This window comes from Emydura macquarii, unplaced genomic scaffold, assembly GCF_026122565.2.
Source record: "Emydura macquarii macquarii isolate MOO-44397 ecotype Brisbane River unplaced genomic scaffold, CSIRO-AGI_Emac_v2 contig_573, whole genome shotgun sequence".
NCBI classification, from domain to species: Eukaryota; Metazoa; Chordata; order Testudines; family Chelidae; genus Emydura; species Emydura macquarii.
The window spans coordinates 915986-938001 of record NW_027130710.1 but is presented as its reverse complement, the minus strand read 5'-3'; the positions used below and the strand labels follow the sequence as shown (position 1 = coordinate 938001).

Genomic DNA, 22016 nt, shown 5'->3' with positions numbered 1-22016 from the left:
CTCCCTAGCCCCACCCCACACGCCTGCCCCCCAGTGCCAACCAGCAGGGTCAACCCGGCTGCTCCCCCGCGGGGCAGGGGGCGCGACCCAGCCTGGCACCCTGGACCCGGGTAGGCCCCAGTCACACAGACACGGGTACGCGGTTGGGGGACGCCAGCCTGCGTCAATGGCTCGCCGGCCCCCAGCGAGGACAGAATCCGCTCGCTCCGGGCCGGTTCCCAATGAAGACAACCACGATGGCGTCACCCCAGCCTCGACCTTTCCAGCAAGCCGGAAGAAAACTCCGAGCGGGGAAGCCACAGCGGCACCGGGGCCTGCCCCACGCAGCGACGCCAGGAAGGACAAAGACTGGAGGAGTCAAATCCGGTTTCACGGGCAGAATTGGGCCCGCGGCTTTAGTTCACAGCATCGGGCCCCAGCTCCGCTCTCGGCGCCCGCCCCCTGTGCTCACTTCAGCCCCGTCTTTCTGCCGCTAACGAGCCTGGTTTACGTTTGCCCTACGCCGCCGTGGGCGAGCGCCGCGCCGGGCATGGAGATTGGGGCGCGTCCACTCCGCATCGAGGGAGGGGCGGGCTGGGTAACCAGCTTCCACTGGCCGGGGCAGGTCTGGGGCGCAAGGCTGGGGCGTGCGGGGGGGGCGGGATTGGCCGGTGTCTTTCGCGCTGTGATTCAGGAGCGGCTCAGGGAGCGTTCACACCAGCCGGGCGACGGCAGCGCATGGAGCGGTTTTACCGCTGGTCCCTAGCACGGCTGCATGAGAGGCCAGGCTGGAGGGTAAAGGGGGGGGCAGCGGTCCCCCCCCCCCCCCCGTAGGCTGAACCCTGGCGATCCCATCACAGGGGGCAAAGGGTGGGTCACCCCCGGGCTCCCGCCCCCCAGCCCTCAGCCCAGCGGGGGGAGATCAGCCGGGTACTCACAGGCTGTGGCTCCTCCCAAAGAGGTTCTGCAAGGAAGCCAGGACGGAGTCAGGGCAGGAGGGGGGCGGTGGGGGATGTATCCCCCCCCCCAGTACCCTCCCCCCCACAGCACCCCACTCTGGCACGGCACCCCCCCCCCCCGGGAGACAGTGGGGCCGGATCTACGAGGCAGCCCTGTGCTACTGGGCTCCCCCCTTCAGCCGGGGGGGTCAGGCGGGGGCTGCGGCTGCTGTTTAGCACCATGGGGAAGCAGGGAGCTGTCCCAGGGGAGCCCAGGGCTGGGATAGCGGGGGGCTGCGGGGCGGGAGTGAGGGGCGCCGGCAGAGCCGGGAGGGGATCCCAGGAACAGGGATGGGGGGGCTGCAGGTCTGGGTGCCGGGGGCTTCTCCCCCCCCAGGCCCTGCTCTCTGACCCCCCCAGCCCCAAGCGCAGGGGGCAGAGCACGGCGCAGCCCTGAACTCACCATGCTGGGACGCGGCTCGGCTCGGCTCTGCCAGCCCCACGGGACGGATGCAAATAGGCCAGGCCAGGAGGCACAAACCCGCATTGTGCTGGGGATTTGCATGAGCTGTGGGAAGGGGGGGGGGGGAGGGAGGAGACAGGAAGGGCAGGATATGCCTCCCCCCCCGTGCACCCCTTCTCCCCCCTCCCTGGCCCCAGGACGTGGGGCTGGGGGGAGGTAATGGGGGGAAGGTGCAGGAGTCTGTGCTGGAAGCAGGGGAGGCTGGTACCCGTCCCAGGGGATGGTCTGGGGGCACCTGCCGGGTATCTGATGTCCCCCCAGCAGCCCACGGGCGGTGGCGGGGGGGGGGAGCCCCCTCCCCCAGGGCTGAGACTCCCCCCGCCCCCCCAAACAAACAGAGCTGAGCCCCCCTCTTCCTAAGAACCAGAGTTTATTCCACCTTTATGTCACAGTTGTGGGGGAGGGGATTGAGGACCCCGGCAGCCGGGGGGGGGGGGCGCAGAGATGGGGGGCACCAGCGGCAGGGTGCTGGGGGGCGGGGCAGTCAGCTACAAACTGGGGGGAGCTGCAGCAAGGATAGAAATATCCCTGAGAAGGCAGAGCCAGAGTCTGGGGGCAAATACTCCTGCCCCACGGGGGTGCAGCAAACAGGGGGGCAGTTGCTGAGGCCCCCTATCCAGACAGAGTGGGGGGAGCCCTTTTATCCAGCCCCGGGGGGGCCCCGGGTCCTGCGCGGGGCAGCTTGGGACGGGGGCACGATCAGGGGGGCGCTGGGCTGTGCCCCTCTAGCCCCTGGCGTTCGGGGGGGCCCTGAGTCATCGTCAGCGTCCCTGAGCCGGATCCTCGGCCCAGCCGTGGGGGGGGGGGGGGGGGGGCGCCCCTAGATCCGGCAGCTGGGCCCGGCGCAGGCCAGGAACTTGATCAGTCGCTGGTTCAAGACCTCCAGCAGGGAGGGGTCCACGCTCCGCGCCACATTGCGCAGCTGCAGGGGGTCGGCCGTCAGGTTGTACAGCTCCACGAAGGTCTGCGGGAACCAGACGGCACCGTGGGGAGGGGGGACGGGCCCGGGGAGCCCCCCGCCCCACCCTCTCCGCCTGGGGGGGCTCAATGGGCCAACGGCCTCCCTGGGGGTAGGAACCAGGACACCCTCCGAGCCCCACATCCCCCCACCAGCCCTGCCCGGCCCCCCCCGCTCCCTCCCAGTCCGCCAGGGGTCTGGATCAGCCCTGCTCAGCTCCCCCCTGCCCATGCGGGGCTGCGGCAGGGGGCCCGTGGCGGCCCTGGCTGCAGCGTGGGGCGGCCAGGTGGCCCTGGCTCAGTCCTGGGGGGGCGCCCCACGCCCGGCTCACCTGGCTGTCGGCGAACTCGCAGTACTGCAGGCCGTGGGGGCGCAGGGCGCGGACGCAGGCGTAGGTGTTGTTGAAGGCGTCTTCGCACACGCAGTCGGGGAAGCATTGCTGGGGGAGCCGGGGGGGTCGCCGTCAGTGCGCTAGAGCCGCCCCGCCACCCCCCCACCAGTCTGCCTGCATCTCCACCCCCCCTAGCAGGCTGAGCTGTGCCAGGCCGTCCTTCCGGGGTGCGAGCCCCTTCCCCCGCAGCGCCCGCCTGCCCCCCCTTGCGGCCCCCAGCCCACGTATTGGGAGGGGGCGAGGCCCGGGAAAGAGAAGGGAGGGGTGATGGGGGGGGCAGGGGAGGCCCCAGCTGGGCAGGTCTCAGCACCCGGGGCCATGGCGGGCGGGCACGGGAGATCCGGGGAGGGCGGGCGATGGGGGTTGGCACGTGGCACCCTGCGGACACCAGCCGCTTTGCATGGCGTCAGGCTGGGGGCGGCCCAGCCCTGTCTGCTCCCCGCCGGCCCTGGCACAGCGACGCCGGCCCCCCCTCCCCGGCAGCGAGTGGGGCTCTGGGCTGCCCGGACTCACCGCTACTCCTGGGCCCAGGGCCGGGCAGGCCGGGTCCCGATCCAGGGACCCCTCCCCTGTGTACTGCACCAGGAAATCCGCCCGCCACTCGCCGCTCTGCGCCGGGGTCACCTGGAGCCAAGCGCAGGGGGTCAGACCAGCCCCCCCCCTGCATGGAGCCCCCCCCTCCGCCCCACCAGCTCCTGCCCCCACCCCCCACACCGCCCCCTGCTGGGAGGGGCTGGAATAGCCGGGAACTCCCCGTCCCCCAGCTCCTCTGGCTTTGCTCCCAGGTTCGCCGCGCCCGCCCGCCCCCCCCCAGCGCCCCCCGGCACGGGCAGCGTTACCAGCAGCGGCAGGAAGGACTGCCCGTCCATGGCGGTCTGGGACACGTTGAAGCCGGCGAGGTCCAGGAACGTGGGGCCCAGGTCAATATTGAGGATCGGCTCCTGGGCAGAGGAACAAATAACCAGGAGTCCTGGGGTTGTGGGTGGGGCGGGCACGGGGCCCTGGCCTGGCCCCTCCCGCGGCTACAGCGCGCCCTGTGCCCAGCCCAGTTCCCGGTCCTTATGGCCCCTTTTTTCCATCCTGGGAGGGCAGGGCTCGGGGGGGGGGGGGGGTTATTTCCCATGAGCCTTGGCGGCAACATCGCCCAGCCTGGGGGCAGAACGGGGGGAGGGGGGGCACCTACCGGTCGGGTCTGGTTTGCTTTGATGCCCGGGCCCCGCACCAGCAGCGGCACCCGGATGTCGAACTCGTACAGCTGGCGCTTATCGATGGGCAGCGAGAACTGGCCTGCAGGGGGAGGGCAGGGGTCAGTGCCAGCCCCCACCCCCACTTCCTGCAGGGAGCAGCCGCCTGCGGGGGTCCCCCTGACCCCGAGCGGGGAGGCCCCCTTCCCACCAGGCTTCCCTCGCCCTGTCCCACCCTCCTGGTGCAATGCGGGGCCCTGGGGATTAAACCGGCGACCTCGTGAGGCCGGGCCGGGCAGGAAGGAGCCTGGGCGCTGCCCCGCGGGCGGGTGGGCGACTGCGCCAGGGCCCGGGCTCACCCGCGTGGTAGCCGTTGTCCGAGGTGTAGAAGACGTAGGTGCTGCCCAGCAGGTCCCGGTCCTGCAGCCGGCCCATCACCCTCTCCACCAGGTCGTCCACCGAGAGCAGGGTCTGCCACCTGCGGGCACACGGGGTTAGCGGCCCCCTCCCCAGATCAGCCCCTGGCCGATTTCCCTTCCCCACCTGACAGCAGCCAGCTGGGGGCCCTGCCCCCCCAGGTGAGACCATCGCGCCAGGCCCTTCTGCCTCGAGTCCACGAATCTCTGACCACATCAGACCCCCGGCTGTATCCCGACCCCCCCAGATCAGAGCCCCAGGGTCCCCTCCCGGCTGTATCCCGACCATCCCCCCAAATCAGACCCCCAGCATCCCCCCGACTGTATCCCGACCCCCCCAGATCAGACCCCCAGGACCCCCCCCAGCTGTATCCTTCCCCCAAATCAGACCCCCAGCATCCCCCCGATCAGACCCCCAGGACCCCCAGGACCCCCCTGGCTGGTATCCCAGCTCCTGCCCCACCCCTGGGCTGCCCTTGGCCTCCTTTGACCCCCCAGCCCCCCCGCAGGGTGCAGCCCCTCACCTCTCCCTGTAGGCCTTGTCCAGGAACGCGATGGACGTGTTGGCCATGGGGCTCCTGGCCTGTCTCACCAGCCAGTGCTTGTCCTGCAACAGGAAGGGGGAGCCGTGGGGGGGGGGGGGGGATCCCCGACTCCCCAGCCCAGGGTTCAAGTCCCAGCAGGGGCAACTCAGTTCCCTCCCTCCCCCCGGTAACCCCATCTGCCCCGAGGGGGCATCCCAGAGCAGGGGGGGGGCTGCGTTGCGCAGTGCGGGGCTGCTGAACAGATCCCAGGCCCCCCTGCGACCACACCACTAGCCCACGGGGCAACCTCGTGGGAGCAGGTGTTTGCCCATCAGGCCTGAGGGGGTGTCGCCCGCACCGTGCTGGGCTCAGGACAGGTGCCAGCTCTCCCGGCCCAGTGCGGGACCCGCGGGAGGCTGGCACAGTGCATGGCGCCCCCTCGCCCGCCGGGGGCCCAGCCGGCCCCGCTGTCCCCACCCACCTTGCCGGGGACGTTGAAGCTGCCGCCGCGGGGCGCCTTGGTGGTGCCGTAGGCGGTGGCGTAGCGTGGCGCCGCGGTCCAGGGGGAGTGGGCGGCGGGCGGCGCCAGCACCATCAGGAAGGGCGGGCGGGCCAACTTCTCCAGGAAGTCCAGGCTCCGGTTGGCCTGCGGGCGGGAGGGCAGAGACCTTGCTGGAGGGTGGTGGGGGAGGCCTGGGGGTTGGACAGACGGACCCAGTCGGAGAGGGGATGGAGGTGGGGAGCCGTGGGCCACTGGGGGCAGGGTGGTCCTGTGCGGGGGGCTTGGGTCACCCCACCACACCCACTCCAGCTTTGTGGGCAGCCACAGGAGGCATGTGGGGTGGGGTGGGGCTGGGAGGGGTGTGGGGGTGAGGAAGGGGGGACTGGGAGGGGTGGGGTAGGGGGCGGGGCTGGAAGGAGTGCAGGGGGGGGTCCCATGAGGTGTCTCCCCGGTCAGACTACATCTCCCATGATGCACCATGGCGAGAGGTGGTGCATGGCTGCTCTTGCCTGGGCACCGTGCATCATGGGAGATGTAGTCCAAAGAGGATCACTGTAGTCCACTGAGATCAGTGCCTCTCGCAGCCCTTCTCCGCACCTGCTCCTGCCTGGGGTCACGGGCCTGGACGGGGCAGCCGGTCCGGGACGCCGATTGCCGACAAGGCCTGCCACGCCCTGAGATCCCTTCTGCTGGTTTCACGCCTCCTCGCCTTGGCAACTCAGCAACGGCCCCACACCCGGGCGTTCTCCCCTCTGTCCCTCCCAGCGGAGCCCGGCTCGGAGCAGAAATTCTCGCTGGTCATTACAGACCCACAGCCAGCCCTGAGCCCCCCGCAGCGTGGCAGTGGCGGGCACCCCCCGCCGCGGGCACCCCCCGCCGCGGGCAGCCGAGGGGCAGACTCACGATGAGGTCCGTGAGATAGTCGTCCTGGTAGCGCTGCCCGTGCCGCTCCTCCTGCCCGTTCGCCGACAGGGTGTAGTTATAATAGCGGGAGTTTCCCACCTGTGCGATAGGCCAGAGGGGTCAGCAGCCCCCCCACCCAGCCGTAGCACCCACACCTTCCCTGCCCAGCCCCCCACCCACAACGCCCTGAGGTGGGGAGATCAGCCTTTCCACTTCGGCCTCTGTCATATAACCACAATGTGGCCACTTCTGGGGTGAAGCGTGGCAGCTGGGCTGACAGCGAGCACAGGGCTGCTGCAGTGGGGCAGGATGGAGAACCCCAATGCTCTTTGGAAACTGTGGGGCGTGGAGGGGACACCGGAGAGGCAAAAGCAAGCTGTTTGGTTAGATTTAACCAAGACACTGGGGTTCAGCCGGCAATTTCCCCTCCTCCCATCTCCCCCCCCAGCCTCAGCGTGCAGGCTGGGAGCTCTTCAGGGCAGAGAGCAGATCCATGGGCCAAGCATCCGCAGCCCATCACCTGGGCGCCTGGCCAGCCCCGGGTCCCACCCCGGGGCTAGGACAGGGCCGTCTGGGGGCTCCAGCCACCTCTCCAGGGCCAGGACCAGGATGATGCTGATAATTAGCCCCGAGGCCCAGCAATTTTCAGGCCTCCGCAGCCAAGAACGCGGCTTCCAGAGCGGTCGGCAAGTCTCAGCTCGACGGCGGGCGGCCGGGCACTCACCAGGGCGTTCCAGTAGTTCCAGCCCACGGGCACGTGCTGGACGCCCCCAGCCGCGGGGTGTCCGTACTGCAAGGGCAGGAGAGGCACCGGTTATGCGCGCTCACTGCCCACCACGCTCCTGTCTCTGGCCAGGGGAGTCCGTCGGACGCCTCTACGGCCCCATCAACGCATCCCGCCGCCTCCCAACCGAGGATCCATCTGCCCTGCTTGTGAGGCAGAACCGGGTCATTAGCCTCATGTTTCACGGGGGGGAAACTGAGGCAGAGAAGGGGTGTGCTGCGTGCCGGCTCGCACATGGAGTCAGGGGCAGGGCTGGGAGTGGAACCCAGATGCCCCCTGCTCTAACCATTAGCCCCGACTCTCCCCTTCCAGAGTGGGCACAGAATCCAAGAGTCCTGGCTCCCCGCTCTAACCACTAGACCCCACATCCCTCCCAGAGCTGGGGAGAGAACCCCGGAGTCCTGGCGCCCAGCCCCCTGCTCTACCCAGCAGGCCCTGCCCGTGCGTAGCACTCTGGACCTGGCCGGTGGCCCCGTGGCCAGCAGGGCTGCCCCGTTACCTGGTTGAGGTATTTGCCGGCGTAGAAGGTCTGGTAGCCCTGCTTCTGCAGGTAGACGGGGAAAGCCTGGGGCTCCTGGGTCTTCTGCCAGGCCAGGCTGCTGCAGTTGCCCTCCAGGGAGTTGTTCCTCACCAGGTGGTTGTGGGGGTAGCGCCCGCTGAGCAGGCTGCTGCGGCTGGGGCAGCACAGGGGCGTGACTGTGAACTGGGGCAAGAGACGGACATTCAGCCCCGGCCCCCAGCGGCTCCCCCGGCCCCGGGTCTCCAGGCGCATCCCCCGGCCCAGCATTGGTGCCAGGCAGCCTGGGCCTCTGGAAACTGGAGAGGATAGAAAGGGGGGGCTTCCCACCGGGACGTACCAGGCCTTCGGGTCATAAGGAGGCCTCAAGTGGGGGTAGCCCACAAGTGGAGCGAGTTTGCCCGTTCTCTGGCCGGGCTTTCCCAGGCCAGGCCTGTCCCTTCAGCGCCTTGGCACTCACTGCGTTCGTGAAGGAGGCACCTTGCTGGCCGATCAGGGCTTGCGTCTTCTTCATGGGAGTCTATTAGGAGACAAGGAACTCATCAGCAGACGCGACCCCCCCTCCGGGTCACACAGCAGGGACAGACCAACGCCCGCCCCTTGAGGGAGGCGGGGAAGATACGGACCAGTCCCCACAGAGGCGTGAGGAGCATATAAAATGCTCCCATCCCCCTCTTCCATAATAGCAGCGCAGCTCATGAATCGATGAAATAACCTGTGGGACTCCCTGCCACCAGATATCCCACAGGCCTCAAATGGCAGCAGGATTTTAAACAAAAATAAAAAATTAGCCATTCCCCTGTATGAACAACATTGATGGTCCCGTTAGACAGCATACGCTTACATTAACCCGCATGCTTCAGGGCACGAGGCAGCCACTAACTGCCGTGGGTCAGGAAGGAATTTCCTCCACAGGGAGATTTCTTCCACCACTGCCCATTCTTGGAGCTGGTCTGGTTCACTGTGGTGATTCCTATGAAGCTACGCTTCACCCTGGTAAGTGTCACAACAACTCACAATGAAAGATGGCAATTAGGGCCAGCGATAAATGTGGAATCGTTAAAGGGGAAAGACAAAGCTGTGAGAGCCCCCTGACCCCCGACACCCAGGCATTTCTGAATGCTCAGGCTTTCCCCTCGTGTCTTTGCTTGCAACGTTCCACCTGATCGTGCTGGGCACGCCCTGCCCCAGAGCTGGCTGCATTTTAGAAATGCTCAGTGTGTATTATTTGTGAGGCGCTTTAGGAATCTTCATTGATTCACAGCGTTTAAGGCCAGAAGGGCCCATCAGATCACCTAGGCCGACCCCCTCTACGTCACAGGCCAGACAACCGCGCAAAGCTGCCCTGAGCCGAAAAACCCAGGTCTGACTAAAGCACACGGGTCAGCAGCAGCTGCTCCCCCAGCCCCACGGGCAAGGCTCAGCGCAGGGTGCAACTGGGGCTGTTCCACATCAGAGGATAACAGCCTACTACTGCTACCAGCTGAGTGGGTCATTCCTTTAGTTCAAGGGACAGAGGCTTTACCACTGAGGGCGTGGGGTTTGAACCCCCCACCGACGACCCCTGGCACAGGAGGGACAGACTAGAGCTGAAAAGGGGCATCTCCCTGGGACGAAGTGTGAACTTTTCACAATATCTTGTATGAAGTGTGCGTGCCTCAGTTTCCCCATGTGGTGAATGGTTAACAAGATGGGGGAGAAAAGTTGTTTATGCTTTGCGGAGATCCCAGGCGTGGTTGACGCCCGGTTTATGCCCATCGGAGCCACTCCTACTGCCCAAGACATTTGGTACCGACCAACTAAGGACCCTAGATAGCCGACCCTCTGCAGCAAGCCAGCCGGGTGTGACCCACTGGAGAACAAAGGGCTGAGGAGGGGCAGGGGGGGTGTGAAGCATGGGCTGCTGGAAGCAGGAGTCTCTCTGGCCTGAGACGAAAGAGGGGTCAGAGGGTGGACGCAGCCGCCGGGGTGGGGGAGGCAGGGGCCGGCAGTGCTGATCCTGACCCCTCCGCTTAGGGTGTGGAGACTGGCCCTGACACCAGAGCCCTGGGAAGCCACGCTCAGATCCTGGCCTGGGCTAAACCCAGACTCAATTCAGATTGACACCAGTGTCCAGATCCGACTTCGGCCCAGCCGCTGTCAGCTGCCTGGTCCTCGGGGGTGCGATTTGCTGGCCAAAATCTTGTTTTTGAAATACGTGAAAGAACAGAGCCACAAACACCCCCCACCCTTCCTACCGAAAGGCATCTCAGCCTGACACACTGTAACTTGAATCGAGAGCTAAAACCTCAACTAACTCCTATTGTTTTACCCTTGGAAATGTTCACTGACTTTCTATACGTCTGTCTGTTTTCAAACCATCTTATCTGTTGATTTGACTCACTGTCAATATATTTGTAAGTATAAAACGCCACATTGTGCAATGTAATAGATCGACTCTCAATTGTAAAAGACACGGTCAAAAATGAAATAAGGTTTGCTTTCAGAATAATATGTGAGTTCTTCAGCTAGGAGTTGGCCCTGAGTGATTGGAGTGTGAATGGCTGAGCAGCTGAGGTGGGTGTAGACAGGAAGGGTGACTGAACAATTGGTCTGAGTGAGGGATATGGAAACAGACATGAAGAAAACACCAGCCTCACCTAAAACACTTGAGGAAAGAAGAAAGGAGCGAAGATGATCAACTGGCCGAAGAGAAGCCCACCCTGATGACTTTGGAGCCAGCCCATTTCAAAGGGCAAAATCTGATCAGGCTTGCAACAATGTGGGTGATGGAGAATCACACCAAGAATGCAGTTGCAGCAGGACAATGCAAAACCCACAGACTGACCTGGGGTCCTTTCCCTATAAAATGGGACACGAAGATGAAGGCTGGAGGTTCGGGTCTACACCAGCCAGGAGCACCGGTGTGCATCGGCAGAACCTTGCTCCTCAACCTCATGCTCTAGTCACCTGGCCGGTGACTGCCAGGAGCACCAAGAAGCTGGTAACTATGACATCTGGAAGATCCCTGGGTATGTCTGTCTGTCTCTGTCTGTGTATGACTGTGTGAGTGTGAATGAAAGCATCAATTGAAAGGTGTGTCTCTGTAATTGTAGTATTGATACAATTGTTAATCCTGTTTTCCTAGTGTTTTCATTATTAGTAATGCTATTTCACTAAGTAAAGCCCAATATTGATGTTATTACAGTGTTGATACTTTTCTTTCCTTTGATGCTATTTACCAAGTTTCTGTGTTCACAATAAACGTGGCTTGTTGCCTTATCCCCTGAAAAGATCCTGGGACATTTGTCATTTGGGTAACAGATTCCCCACCCCCCGCTGGCTCTGCTCCCTCGCTTCCCAGGCTGTGATTCCCGATTCACCCGGGCCAGCACACCAGAATCAGGCGCAGAGCGCGCTGGACCGGAGGGGCGCTCTCAGGGCACCAGAGGGGGCAGATAGGAGGAGCCGAGCAGGAGCAGAACCAGAAGTGGAAGGAGGAAGCGGAGTGAGCCGTGCTGCTTGGGTCACGAGTGCCAGGCCGGGTGCTGCCGTCCGAGGGTATTTACACGTCCTCAGCTCGGCACAGCCCCGAGCATACGCAGCTGGGAGAAAACAGGAGAGGGGAGTCCAGTGGTTAGAGCAGGGGGCTGGGAGCCAGGACGCCTGGGTTCTGTGCACAGCTCTTTCACTGACTCCCGGGTGCAAATCCACTGCCAAGTCCCTCTTTGTGCCTCAGTTTCCCCAGTTGTAAAGCAGGGATAGTGATACTGAGACCCCAGGTGACAGCGGACAGCGTCAAGGTGAGGGGACCAATGGGTCTGCACAAAGGAGGGAGGGAGGATTAGGGAATCCAGGTGCATTTGACTCCACGGCAATTTCCCGCAGTCAGCAAATTCCAGCCAGCTCCCTGGACGCTCACGTTAACCCTGGGCGTGGCGGGTCATACTGATCTGCCCCGCTACCCAGGAAGCTCTCACTGACTGAGAACCGAGCTTCATGGAGCACCCATTATCACCCCCTGCCAATGGGAAACTGAGGCAGGCGGCGGGAAGCGACTTGCCCAAGATCACTCAGTGGCTGGGATCAAACACCAGGTCTCCAGAGGGGCTGTCGGGTTAACCACAACGCCCGCCCTTCCCACCACCATGGTCGGATGTGCCCCTCTCCTGCCATGCCCGCTCACTGACCAGCCATGCCAGCTTTCCCTGCCCCGCTGGGGCAGACAGACCCCACACAGAGCCGTGCGCTTTGGGGAGCGATTCAGAACCCGCTTCGCTTCCAAACGGGGGCCACCCCCGCCTGCTCCGGGGCGGGGAGGCCGGCAGAGACGGCGGCTCCGAGTTTGAACCGGCGGCTGTTCCTGAGTTAACCAGGCACGAAATAAACCCTCTGCAGCTGCACGGCAAACGCCCCAGCGCCTTTCACGCGCCAGCGGCTCAGAACAACTGCCGGGCTGGGCCCGACCAGTGCCCTCGCTACAGTCACCGTGTGCACCGCCACGGCCGCCGGGATCCCCGCACCGAGCTGGCCTAGACAGGAGGAGGTTTATAACCCCAGGGCCGGATCCCCGCTGGTGCCAACCCGCAGCTCTCCTCTGCCTCGGCTGGGACGTCAGTATTATTTTTATTTATTGGGATTTCAGCAGAGCCAAAGGCCCGGGCCCTCCCGCGCCCGGTGCTGCACAGCCGTCCTCTGAGAGGCAAACCTGCCCTGCAGAGCTCTCGCAGCCTAAATAAGCAAGGCCACCAAAGGGTGAGAGGGGAAACTGAGGCAGGGGCCATGAAGTAACTTGCCCAAGGTTACCCAGCTGGGCCCCTGGCAGAGTGGGATTAGAAGCCGGCTCCTTGGGATCCAGGGCAGCGCCCCCGCTAAGGGGAGCATGGTGCCATCTGGGCTGGGTGGTCCACGGCGGCCGGTGGCGTGGCCGATCTGTGCCAGCGGGGCCTGCGCTGTGGGGGGAAGGTGGCCCCGCCGAGCAGCGTGGCTAAGACAGTGTCAGCTGCACCTCCCGTCTCAGCCCCTACGGGGGTCACAGCCAGGGGAGGACAGCGACCCCCAGCTCTCCCCGGGGTGGGCAGCCAAGGACGGCGACTGTCACGGGACCACGCCACGGGGCCCACGGTGACACGGCTCAGCCCGGCAGCGCAGGGAACGGTGCCCGTGCCCGGCGTGTGGCTAGGCACTTACCATGCCCCCGATCTCCGTGTCCTGGTCGTCAGTCAGGATCAGCACGATGTTGGGGGGGCGCGGCTGCCCCTCGCCTGCTGCCGCCCCCAGGGCCACCTGCCAGGCCACGCTCACCGCCAGCAGGGCGGGCCAGCTCGCCGGGCGCCCCATGGCTGGGCTGTGACCCCCCTGGCTGCACGCCCCAGCCCCAGCCCCAGCCCCTATCCTATCCTATCCTATCCTATCCTATCCTATCCTATCCGGCACGGCCCCTACCCGGCACGGCTCGGCTCTGTCTCCCAGCCCAGCCCCCCAGCGCGCTTTTGAGGAAGCGCGGCCCGGCCGATCATATGATGAGCTAGTTGCAAATACAACCCCCACCTGTGACTTGCCCCGCCCCCGGCTCCGCCCCCGAGAGGGGCGGGGCCATATTTGCATAAAGGGGTGTGGCCGTGTGCAGCCCTGACTCGTGGGGGGAGGGGACGTTTCCGCTGGGCACGCACGTGGTGCTTTTTTCCTCCCCCTCCCCCATATTAGAGCCCCCTTCTTTTGCCCCCCCCCACGTGCCCCTCCAGCCCCCCCATCCCCCACTCCTGCTGAGCTCTGGGGGCTGCTGTGGGGGGGGGGACCCCCGGCCTGTCCCTGACCCCTTGCCCCGGTGTATCCCCAGGCTGGGATCGGGGCCAGGCGCGGGCATGGCCCAGGTGCCCCTGAAGAAGAAGAAGAGGAGGGCCCCGTCCCCGCCAGCTGAGCCCCCGGCCCCCGGCCGCTTCCCCGCCGTGGTGCTATGCCTGGTGGAGAAGAGGATGGGCGCCAGCCGCCGGGCCTTCCTCACCGCGCTGGCCCGGGCCAAGGGCTTCCGCGTGGACGGGGCCTACAGGTGAGGGGGGCCTGGCTGGGGCCGCCCCAGGGCGATGGGGCAGCTTCCCGTAGCCCCCCCCGCAGCCCCCGTCACCTGCAGCGTCCGGCTGGGGGCAGGGAGAGCAGCTGGGCAGCCTTGGCACCTGCGCCAGGATTGCCCCCTGCGCCCCCTCCAGCAGAGCAGAGACGGGGGTGCCCTGGCAGGTCCCCTCGCCCAAAGAAGGGGGGCATGGCCTGGCTGAGGGGGAGGGGCCCGGCGGGGGGCATGGGGGCTGGTGCAGAACTGAACGGGCCCAGCTGAACCTGGCCGAGGTGCTGGGGGTCGGCGTTGTTGGATCCCCCTTAGCTGGTGTTTGGACAAACCGACCGGGTCGCCTCCTTGCCCCGGAGACCCCGGGGCTGGGCTAGCAGGAGGCCCCAGGGGTCGGGAGTGAGGGGCACCGGGGGAGCTGCGGGGGTGGGGAACCCGGGGCCTAGCCTGAGCCCCCCCCCCCCCCCCGACTCACGTCACTCCCCCGATTCCCTCCTGGGGTCCCAGCCTGACTCCCCCTCTTGTCCCTTCCTCCCCCCCCCGCCCGGCGCCCCAGTGCCGCGGTGACCCACCTGGTGTCGGAGCGGAACTCGGGGGACGAGGTGGCCCGGTGGCTGGCGCAGCAGCGCGGGGAGCGTGGCCCCGGGGGGGACCCTGACCCCGGCCCCGCCCTGCTGGATCTCAGCTGGTTCACGGAGAGCATGAGCGCTGGGCAGCCCGTGGCCATCGAGCCCCGGCATCGCCTCAGGGTGAGTTGGGCCCCGGGGGGGGGGGGGGGGGGCAATGGACCCACAGCACTGTGGGGGGGCAGAGGGGTGTGTAGGGCTGGGGGGGTATCCCATAATGAGGGCAAACACAGACAGGTGTATCCCAGCAGGGGGCGCTGTGGGGTGGGGGGGCTGAGTGTGGGGCTGGGCAGGGTGAGGGGCTCCTGGCACTGACCCCTCCCCCCCATGCTCCCCTCCCCAGGTGACGGGGCCGGCAGCTCAGCACGGGTGGCATGTGGCACCGTACGCCTGCCAGCGTCGGACCCCCCTCGCCCACAGCAACCAGGCGCTGACGGTAAAGGCGGCCCCGCGGGGCTGGGCTGGGGCTGGGATCCTGTGTTCCAGCCCTCGCCCTGGGCTCATCTTCTGCCCCCCACTGCCCCAGCTTCCCATAGCCCCCTTCTGGCACTGGCTGGGGTGGGGGGTGGGGGCTCTCACTTCCCTCAGTCCCTGGCACGTGCTGCTAGTAACTGGCTTCACCGTAGGTCAGAGCAGGGGTGGGGCTGGAGCCAGGGCTCCTGGGTTCTCCCCTGGCTTGGAGGGGGGAGTGGAGTCTAGTGGTTAGAGCAGGGCTGGGCGCCAGGACCCCTGGGTTCTCTGGCTGGCTTGGAGGGGGGAGTGGAGTCTAGTGGTTAGAGCGGGGCTGGGCGCCAGGACCCCTGGGTTCTCTGGCTGGCTTGGAGGGGGGAGTGGAGTCTAGTGGTTAGAGCGGGGCTGGGCGCCAGGACCCCTGGGTTCTCTCCCTGGGCGTGTAAGGGGCTGGTGGTTGGGGGGCTGGACAGCCAGTGGAGTGCGGAGGTGGGAGTCGGCAGGGCCGGCTGGGAAAGCTGGGGGCGCAGTGGGGCACTCCCAGGCAGGCGGGGCTCCCCTCGCTGCCAGGGGCTGCGCTCCGGTGCTGAGGGGGGGTGACACCACCCTGGTTCCCAGCCCTCAGCGGCTCTGCTCTGTCGCAGGAGGCGCTGGAGACCCTGGCGGAGGAGGCGGGGTTCAGCGGCAGCGAGGGGCGCAGCCTGGCGTTCACCCGGGCGGCCTCGGTGCTGAAAGCTCTGCCGCGCCGGCTCGGCGCCCTGGAGGAGCTGGGGCCCCTGCCCGGCCTCGGGGAGCATTCCCGGCGGGTCATCCAGGTAACTCCTCTGCCACAAAGTGGGGCCACAGGCAGCTGGTCTGGCCATGGCCAGGCCTGGGGGATGGCCTGGTCAGGGGGGGCTAAACGGGAGGGATGGGGAGACCAGAGAGACCCCGCAGCCCCCGGTCCCCCCCCCGACTCTGCTGATGCCCCTCAGCCCTGAGCCCCCTGCCCCCCGGCTCTGCCCCCCGACTCTGCTGATGCCCCTCAGCCCTGACCCTGAGCCCCCTGCCCCCCGGCTCTGCCCCCCGGCTCTGCCGATGCCCCTCAGCCCCCTGCGCCCCCAGGTCGGCGCTGCGGGAGGAAAGGCGCCAGCGTGCGGCGCCCTGCAGTGATGTGCCGAGCGGGATGGGGCAGGACCGAGGGCAGCCGGTCAGGACCCGCGGGGGGGGGATCGGGGGGTGCTGGGCTCAGGGCCTCGTCTCTTGGGCAGGACGTGCTGGAGGACGGCGTCTCCGCGGAGGTGCAGAGAGTGAAGCTGTCGGAGAGATACCGGACTATGAAGGTACCAGAGCAAGGCGCGGCTGGGCAGGTTGCATGGGTGCCAGGGGCCCGGCTGGGCGTGGGGCTGGGCAGGGCTCTGTGGTGAGGGGCTCCCTGCGTCCTTCCATTGCCCCCAAGTTCCCTGCGGGGGGCACCCACCCATCCCCCTCTAGTTCAGGGACTGCCGGGCCCCATTCCTAGTGCCTGGGCCTCCCGGCCCCCCATTCCCCTCTTGGTGTTTACGGTCCCCTGGATCGGCAGGGCTCGGGCCGTGGGTCTCCGGGACCTTCCCTGGCACTTTGTCACCAGGCCACTGCAGCGTCCCGGAGCCGCTGCATGGCAGGCGGAGATTCGCCCGCGGCCGTGCCCGGCCTGTCCCAGATGGACGTGGTGCCAACCTGCGGCAAGGGGCTCTGGCTGTGGGGCGATCTCTGGAGGCCCCTTCCGGCCCAGTACGGCTGGGACTCCGGTTCCCTCCCCCTTTGGTTCTGAGATCCTTGGCGCTGGGCTGGGTGCCAAGGGACTGGCATGCACCCGGCCTGGCTCTGGATCCGGCCTGACGGCCTCTCAATTTCCATTGGCTGGGCTGGGGGATTTATGGGTCCCAGCCATCGCGCTGAAAAGGCCCTTAGCCGAGGGCGTCCCTCCTGCCGGGGCCGTGGGGCAGCGATGAAATAGACCCCACGGCGTCTCTATTTCAGGCTCTCGGGAAGGGCCCCTCCCCAGGTATGGTCCAGAGTCGTAAGATTGCTAGAAAGTGGCAGGTTAATTCTACGTTCGAGACACTGGCCGAGCTGAAGGGGGATCCCTGTCCGCAATATAAGGCCCAGGACACACAGTTGAGCAATTACTGGAGCCATTAAACGCCCCCTGGGGAGCTGGTGCTAGAACCGAGGTCTTCCATCTCCTCTAACGCTGGCCTCTGTTACTTAAACTAAAGGAGCGCTCCGGCGGTTTCCACCAGTAGTAGGTGCTTTATCCCAGCTGCGAGTGCAGCCGCTAGAGAGTGCCAGCACGGTGGGTCACGCCCCGCCGGCCCCCCTTGGAACCGACCGGCTCCTGCCTCCGCAGCTCTTCACCAAGATCTTCGGGGTGGGGGTGAGGACAGCCGACCGGTGGTACCAGGAGGGGCTGCGGACGCTGGCGGAGCTGCAGGAGCGTCGCACGAAACTGACCAGGCAGCAACAGGCGGGTGAGAAACTCGGGGAGAAGCGCCAGGGCGGGGCCGGGACCCATCGAACGGGGCCTCTCGGCACGGAAGCTGCTGGCCACGGACACGCCCTGGGGTTCCCACGGGCCCTCTCCTCCCTGGCCTGGACTCTGTGGATGGGGAAGGGGCCGTTGAGGGCGTGATGGTTCCCTGGGGAGATGCGGGGCTGAGCCCCGGGAATGCGGCTAGTTGGGGTGGATGGCGCTCCGGCTGCAGCCGGGGTCGGTGCAGGGAAGGAACGTGGAGCCGGGCCGGTGCCTCGTGTCCCGGGATCCTGATCTTCGGCCCCGGCGCTTCTCCCGCAGGGCTGCGGCACTATGACGACCTCAACACCCCGGTGGGGCGCGGCGAGGCGGAGACCATCAGCCGGGCGGTGCAGGAGGCCGTGTGGCGCTTCCTGCCCGGAGCCGCGGTGACGCTGGCCGGCGGGTTCAGACGGTAACGGGCTGCGGATCGGGGCGGGGGGCCCCTCTCCACGGGGAGGGGGATCAGGCTGCCAGCTCCGGAATGGAAACGGCAAAGAAAGAACCAACGTCAAGTCTCCCTGAGACCGTGCATGTCTGTGGGGGGGCAGGGCTGTGTGAACCCTCTGCCCCCAAACCGGACAGGCACCGGCCCCTTAACCGTGCTGGGCAGAGGAAACCCCTGTGCCCGCCGCACGGCGCCCCCCGCTGGCTGGGCAGGGGCCCCAGGGCTGGGTTGGGCTTGTGCTGCCCCCTCTTGGTGGCTGAGTGACCTTCACCCTCCCTCTTCTCCCTCCCCCCCGCCGCAGTGGGAAGCTGCACGGCCACGACGTGGATCTTCTTATCACACACCCCGAGGACGGCAGAGAAGCGGGACTGCTGAGCCTGCTCGTCAGCTGGCTGGATAGCCAGGTGGGAGACAAGGGGGTCTAGTGGTTAGAGCAGGGGGCTAGGAGCCAGGACTCCTGTGTTCTGTCCCCAGCTCCGGGAGGGGAGTGAGGTTTAGTGGTTAGAGCGGGGGGGCTGGGAGCCAGGACTCCTGGGTTCTCTCCCAGCTCTGGGAAGGGAGTGGGGCCTAGGGGTTGGAATTAGCGCTGGTGGGGAGGGATTGCGGGGGGGTGCAGCCAGAACTCCTGGGTTCCCTCTTGGAACTGGGAGGCGAGTGGGGGCTGGTGGGTCTGGGATCAGCGCCGGGAGGCTGCATGGGACGGGCGGCCCGGGGGTTCCCTGCGGGCCCCACGTGGCTGAGGTGCTGTCTGCCTCTCCCAGGGTGTGATCCTCTACCAGCACAGCCAGGAGAACAGCTACGAGGGTCCCGAGCCGCCGAGGGGCGAGGGCGTCCTGGACCAATTCGAGAGGTGCTTCTGCATATTCTGCCTCGCGGCGCCGGGGGGCCCGGCCGCTGGCCGGGGATGGAAGGCCGTCCGGGTGGACCTGGTCGTGGCTCCGATCAGCCAGTTCCCGTTTGCACTGCTGGGCTGGACCGGCTCGCGGGTAGGTGGCTGGCCAGGGCGCGGGAGCTGCACGCCGTGGGCCGGAACCAGATTTCCGGTTCCGGGCAACGGCGTGACCCAGACCAAAGGCCCCCGCGTGGAATGCTTGGGGTTCTAGATCCAGGCCCTCTTTCCCACCCAGGACACTGAGATGCCAGCTCGGCCTCAGCCCCCCTTACGCAGATGGCTCGGGGGGTTCTCGATCTGGGGTCTCTGCCCATTGGGACAGTGTGTGGGGCTCTAGATTTGAACCCGCCCAGCTGGGGGGGTTTAGATCTGAGCCCAGGGCACCCTGCCCCCCTCCCCTGTGCTGAGCTCTGAATCCAGATCCAAACAGGCCCCCCCCCCAAGTCCCGACACCCTGCGTTGCAGGGAAGTCGAGATCTGAACCTTGGGTCCGGGCCCCTCCCCGAACTCGGGGCAGGGCGAGGAATTTGCCGCCTGGCTCTGGTCACGCCGGGGTCCCTGCCTTTCTCCCCAGCACTTCGAGCGCGAGCTGCGCCGCTTCGCCAAGCACGAGAGGAAGATGGTCCTGAACAGCCACGCCCTCTATGACACCAGGCGGGTACGGCGGCTCTGGGGCGGCCGGGGCGTTGGGGGGGGGGGGGTACCTCCCTTCCTGTGTGGGACTGAATGGACCCCGGGTTGAGGGGCAGGGGCAGCTTAGTCTGGAGTTGGATGCTATCCCCTGGCGGCCACGGGCCTGCACAGACCCGGCACCCCTAGGGTGCACCCCGGGCTCCCCAGGCCTTCGCCACCCCCTGCACTAACTCCTGCAGGACGCCCAGGTCCTGGGCCGCACCGAGCACCTCCAGGGGCCCTGTCCTTGTCCAGACGCCCTCTCGCCAGCTCCCCGCAGTGCCTGTTCCCCACCGACTCCCCCGGGGGGCTGCCAGGAGGGGGGAGCACAGACTGACCCATTGGTCATGGGGAAGAGGGGGTGGAGACACCCTGCGCTACTGTCTCTTTCTGCCCCAAAGGGGTGGTGCAGAGCTCGGCCAGCCTCCTGTAACAACCCTGATTGGCTGTCTGTGCCAAAGCCCCGCCCCCTGGGGAAGGGCAGCCAATCAGCAGCACTTTCCCTGAGTGGGGCTCAACTCCCCTGGCCCAGCCGGGAATGAAGTCTGGGCCTCGGCGCGGGGCAGGACTTGCACCCGGGGCAGCTGCTGGGCGGGCACCGGGGCGTGGGGGCGTGGCAGGGAGTCAGGGTGGGCGGGGATCGTCCCAGGGAGCCACGCTCGATTCGGGGGCTGGTTTCTTTCCTTCCAGAGCCTGTTCCTCCCCGCCGCCTCGGAAGAAGAAATCTTCCAGCACCTGGGCCTGGAGTACGTGCCCCCCACGGAGAGAAACGCCTGAGCCCTGGGCCTGGAGAATGTGCCCCCCACGGAGAGAAACGGCGGCGCTCCCTGGCCCCCACTGCACAGAAGTCCCCTCCCCACCCCCCAAAACGCCCTCTGCGCTGGCAGCCTCCAGCGTCTTCCCCGAGTGAGCGGGCTGGTGCCAGTGGGCTGAGCCCCCCATGCCTGTGCCCGGCACCCTCGGGGGGGCTGGTCAATAAACCCACAAGCTGCCTGCACTCCTGGCTGGCTGGGTGCTTGATTCGGGGTGGTTGCCATCAGCAATGGGGCAGCTGGGGGAGAGTCGCTGTCCCTGTGGGGCCGCCTGCTAGTGGGAGAGGGTTGGGGTCCCCTGGGGGAGGATCAGTTTCACCCGGGGGGGGGAGGGAGGGTCCCGCGTTGCTGGCATGGGTACAGCCGGCCTCAGGATGTGGCTGGCTCCCGTGGGGCAGGGGGAGGGGATCCACGGGGATGACATGGGGGGGTCCGTGCTGTCCAGCCCCCCTTGCCAAGGACAGCCCAGGCATGCCCCCTTGCGTGCCAAGGCCCGGGGAGCTGCGCTGGCATCTCGGTCCCTCCCTCCAGCCGCTGGCTGGGCTCCACGCCAGGCGCAGTGGGGGCCCGTGAATATTTCATGATGGCTCCTGCTGTGACCCCGCCATAGACGGCTCCCCCCATCCACCCGTTCCACTGCCCCATGGGGGGCCTGTATCTGCCCCCCAGACCCGAGCTGGGGTCAGCCAGGGTTCAGGGCCTTCCTGCATGGGAGGGGGGGGCAGTCGGTGGGTCCCCTGGGTCTTCACTGGGCTGGGGGTGAGGGTGCAAAGAAACCCTCCCGTCTGCATCTGTGGGGTGGGCAGGGCGGGGTGTGGGGGGAGTCAGGACTCCTGGGTTCTATCCTAGGGGCTGGTGGGTCTCTGGCCCCAGCCCTGGGGGGGGGGACTGGTGGCAGTGTGGTACATCCACCCACCTCCCTGCCCCCCTCGAGTAGTTACTGGGCTGGATCCCGGCCAGCCAGGCCTTTGACAGCCCCACGGACCCCTGGGTGGGCACCTGGGCTCCCAGCCGCACATGGGGGGCGAGGGGGCTAACGCTGTGCAGGCTGCTTTCATTCAGTTCCCAGCCGCCCCCCCTTGTCCCAGTAGCCCCTGGAGCAGCCGCCCCAGCCCAGGGCCCCAGTATGCACGGCGCTGCACAGAGACGGGCCCTGCTCCAGTGAACTCACAGGCTGGAGAGACCATGGGAGGATCACCACCCCACTGGACAGATGGAGAAACTGAGGCACAGGGAGGGCAGAAACGGTTTCCAGCATCACCAGGTGTGAAAAGTGTCACCCCGGGGAGCCGGCCTGGAAGCTGCGCCCCTGAATTATTGACGAGGTGAGTGGATTCCTCGCCGGCTCCTTGTACGTTTCCATGAGCGTCTCCTCCGCCCACCCCCGGCAATCAGGGCACTGGGGGTTACCCTGGCCCAGGGGGCAGAGGGACCCCCAGTAATAATCCCAGGCAGGGCACCACCGGGGGGCAGGTGCCAACCTTTGCCCTACATTGAGTGGGGGCACGCAGGGGATGGCTGCTGTGGGGCCGGGCTCTCAGGGGGGGGCTGTAATTGGCGCGGCGCTGAGATGGCAGAGATGCTTGTGGGGTGGGGAATCACCCACGGGCTCAGCCAGCCAGGCCTCCGCTGCCTGGGAAACGGGTGAGACAGCCCGGACCAGAAAACCACCCATCAGGGAAGAAGGGGCTGCCCCACTGCTGGAGGAAGGGAGGCAGAGAAACCCTGCAGAGAAAAACCCACCAACCAAGTGAACCAGTCACACCCCACCCTCGTCGCAGCTGTGTTGGACGCGAGCAAGAGGGTAGTGCCGGGCTGGGGAGCTGGGCTGGGTTTCCAGTTGCAACCGGCTCCAAGCGCCTTTGTGCCATGGCAGGAGAGCTGGGCCCGAGGAGGGGCAGAGAAAGGGGCAGGTGGGGCTAAG

The 22016-nt window shown here is 66.7% G+C and overlaps 2 protein-coding genes across 3 annotated transcripts; one reads left to right on the top strand and one right to left on the bottom strand.

The window, feature by feature from the left end:
• Positions 1–2250: 2250 nt before the first annotated feature.
• LOC137147864 (N-acetylglucosamine-6-sulfatase-like) lies at positions 2251–13007 on the bottom strand. 2 transcript variants are annotated; one of them, XM_067540258.1, is made up of 13 exons: positions 12789–13007; positions 8080–8139; positions 7602–7805; positions 7043–7108; positions 6319–6417; positions 5395–5559; positions 4914–4996; positions 4333–4451; positions 3973–4076; positions 3629–3730; positions 3303–3413; positions 2730–2837; positions 2251–2404 (listed from the first exon to the last, which is right to left on the bottom strand). In XM_067540258.1, exons 1-13 carry the CDS (start codon positions 12936–12938, stop codon positions 2261–2263), a joined length of 1515 nt encoding a protein of 504 aa, XP_067396359.1. In that variant the 5' UTR covers positions 12939–13007; the 3' UTR covers positions 2251–2260. The 2 variants fall into 2 exon arrangements, with proteins under 2 accessions (XP_067396359.1, XP_067396360.1); XM_067540259.1 differs by lacking the exon at positions 12789–13007 and adding an exon at positions 10447–10697.
• A 298-nt stretch (positions 13008–13305) lies between these two features.
• POLM (DNA polymerase mu) lies at positions 13306–20843 on the top strand. Its single transcript, XM_067540257.1, has 11 exons — positions 13306–13647; positions 14216–14408; positions 14629–14721; positions 15380–15550; positions 15986–16057; positions 17107–17227; positions 17551–17683; positions 18018–18120; positions 18478–18702; positions 19183–19266; positions 19971–20843. Exons 1-11 carry the CDS (start codon positions 13463–13465, stop codon positions 20055–20057), a joined length of 1467 nt encoding a protein of 488 aa, XP_067396358.1. The 5' UTR covers positions 13306–13462; the 3' UTR covers positions 20058–20843.
• The last annotated feature ends 1173 nt before the right edge of the window (positions 20844–22016 follow it).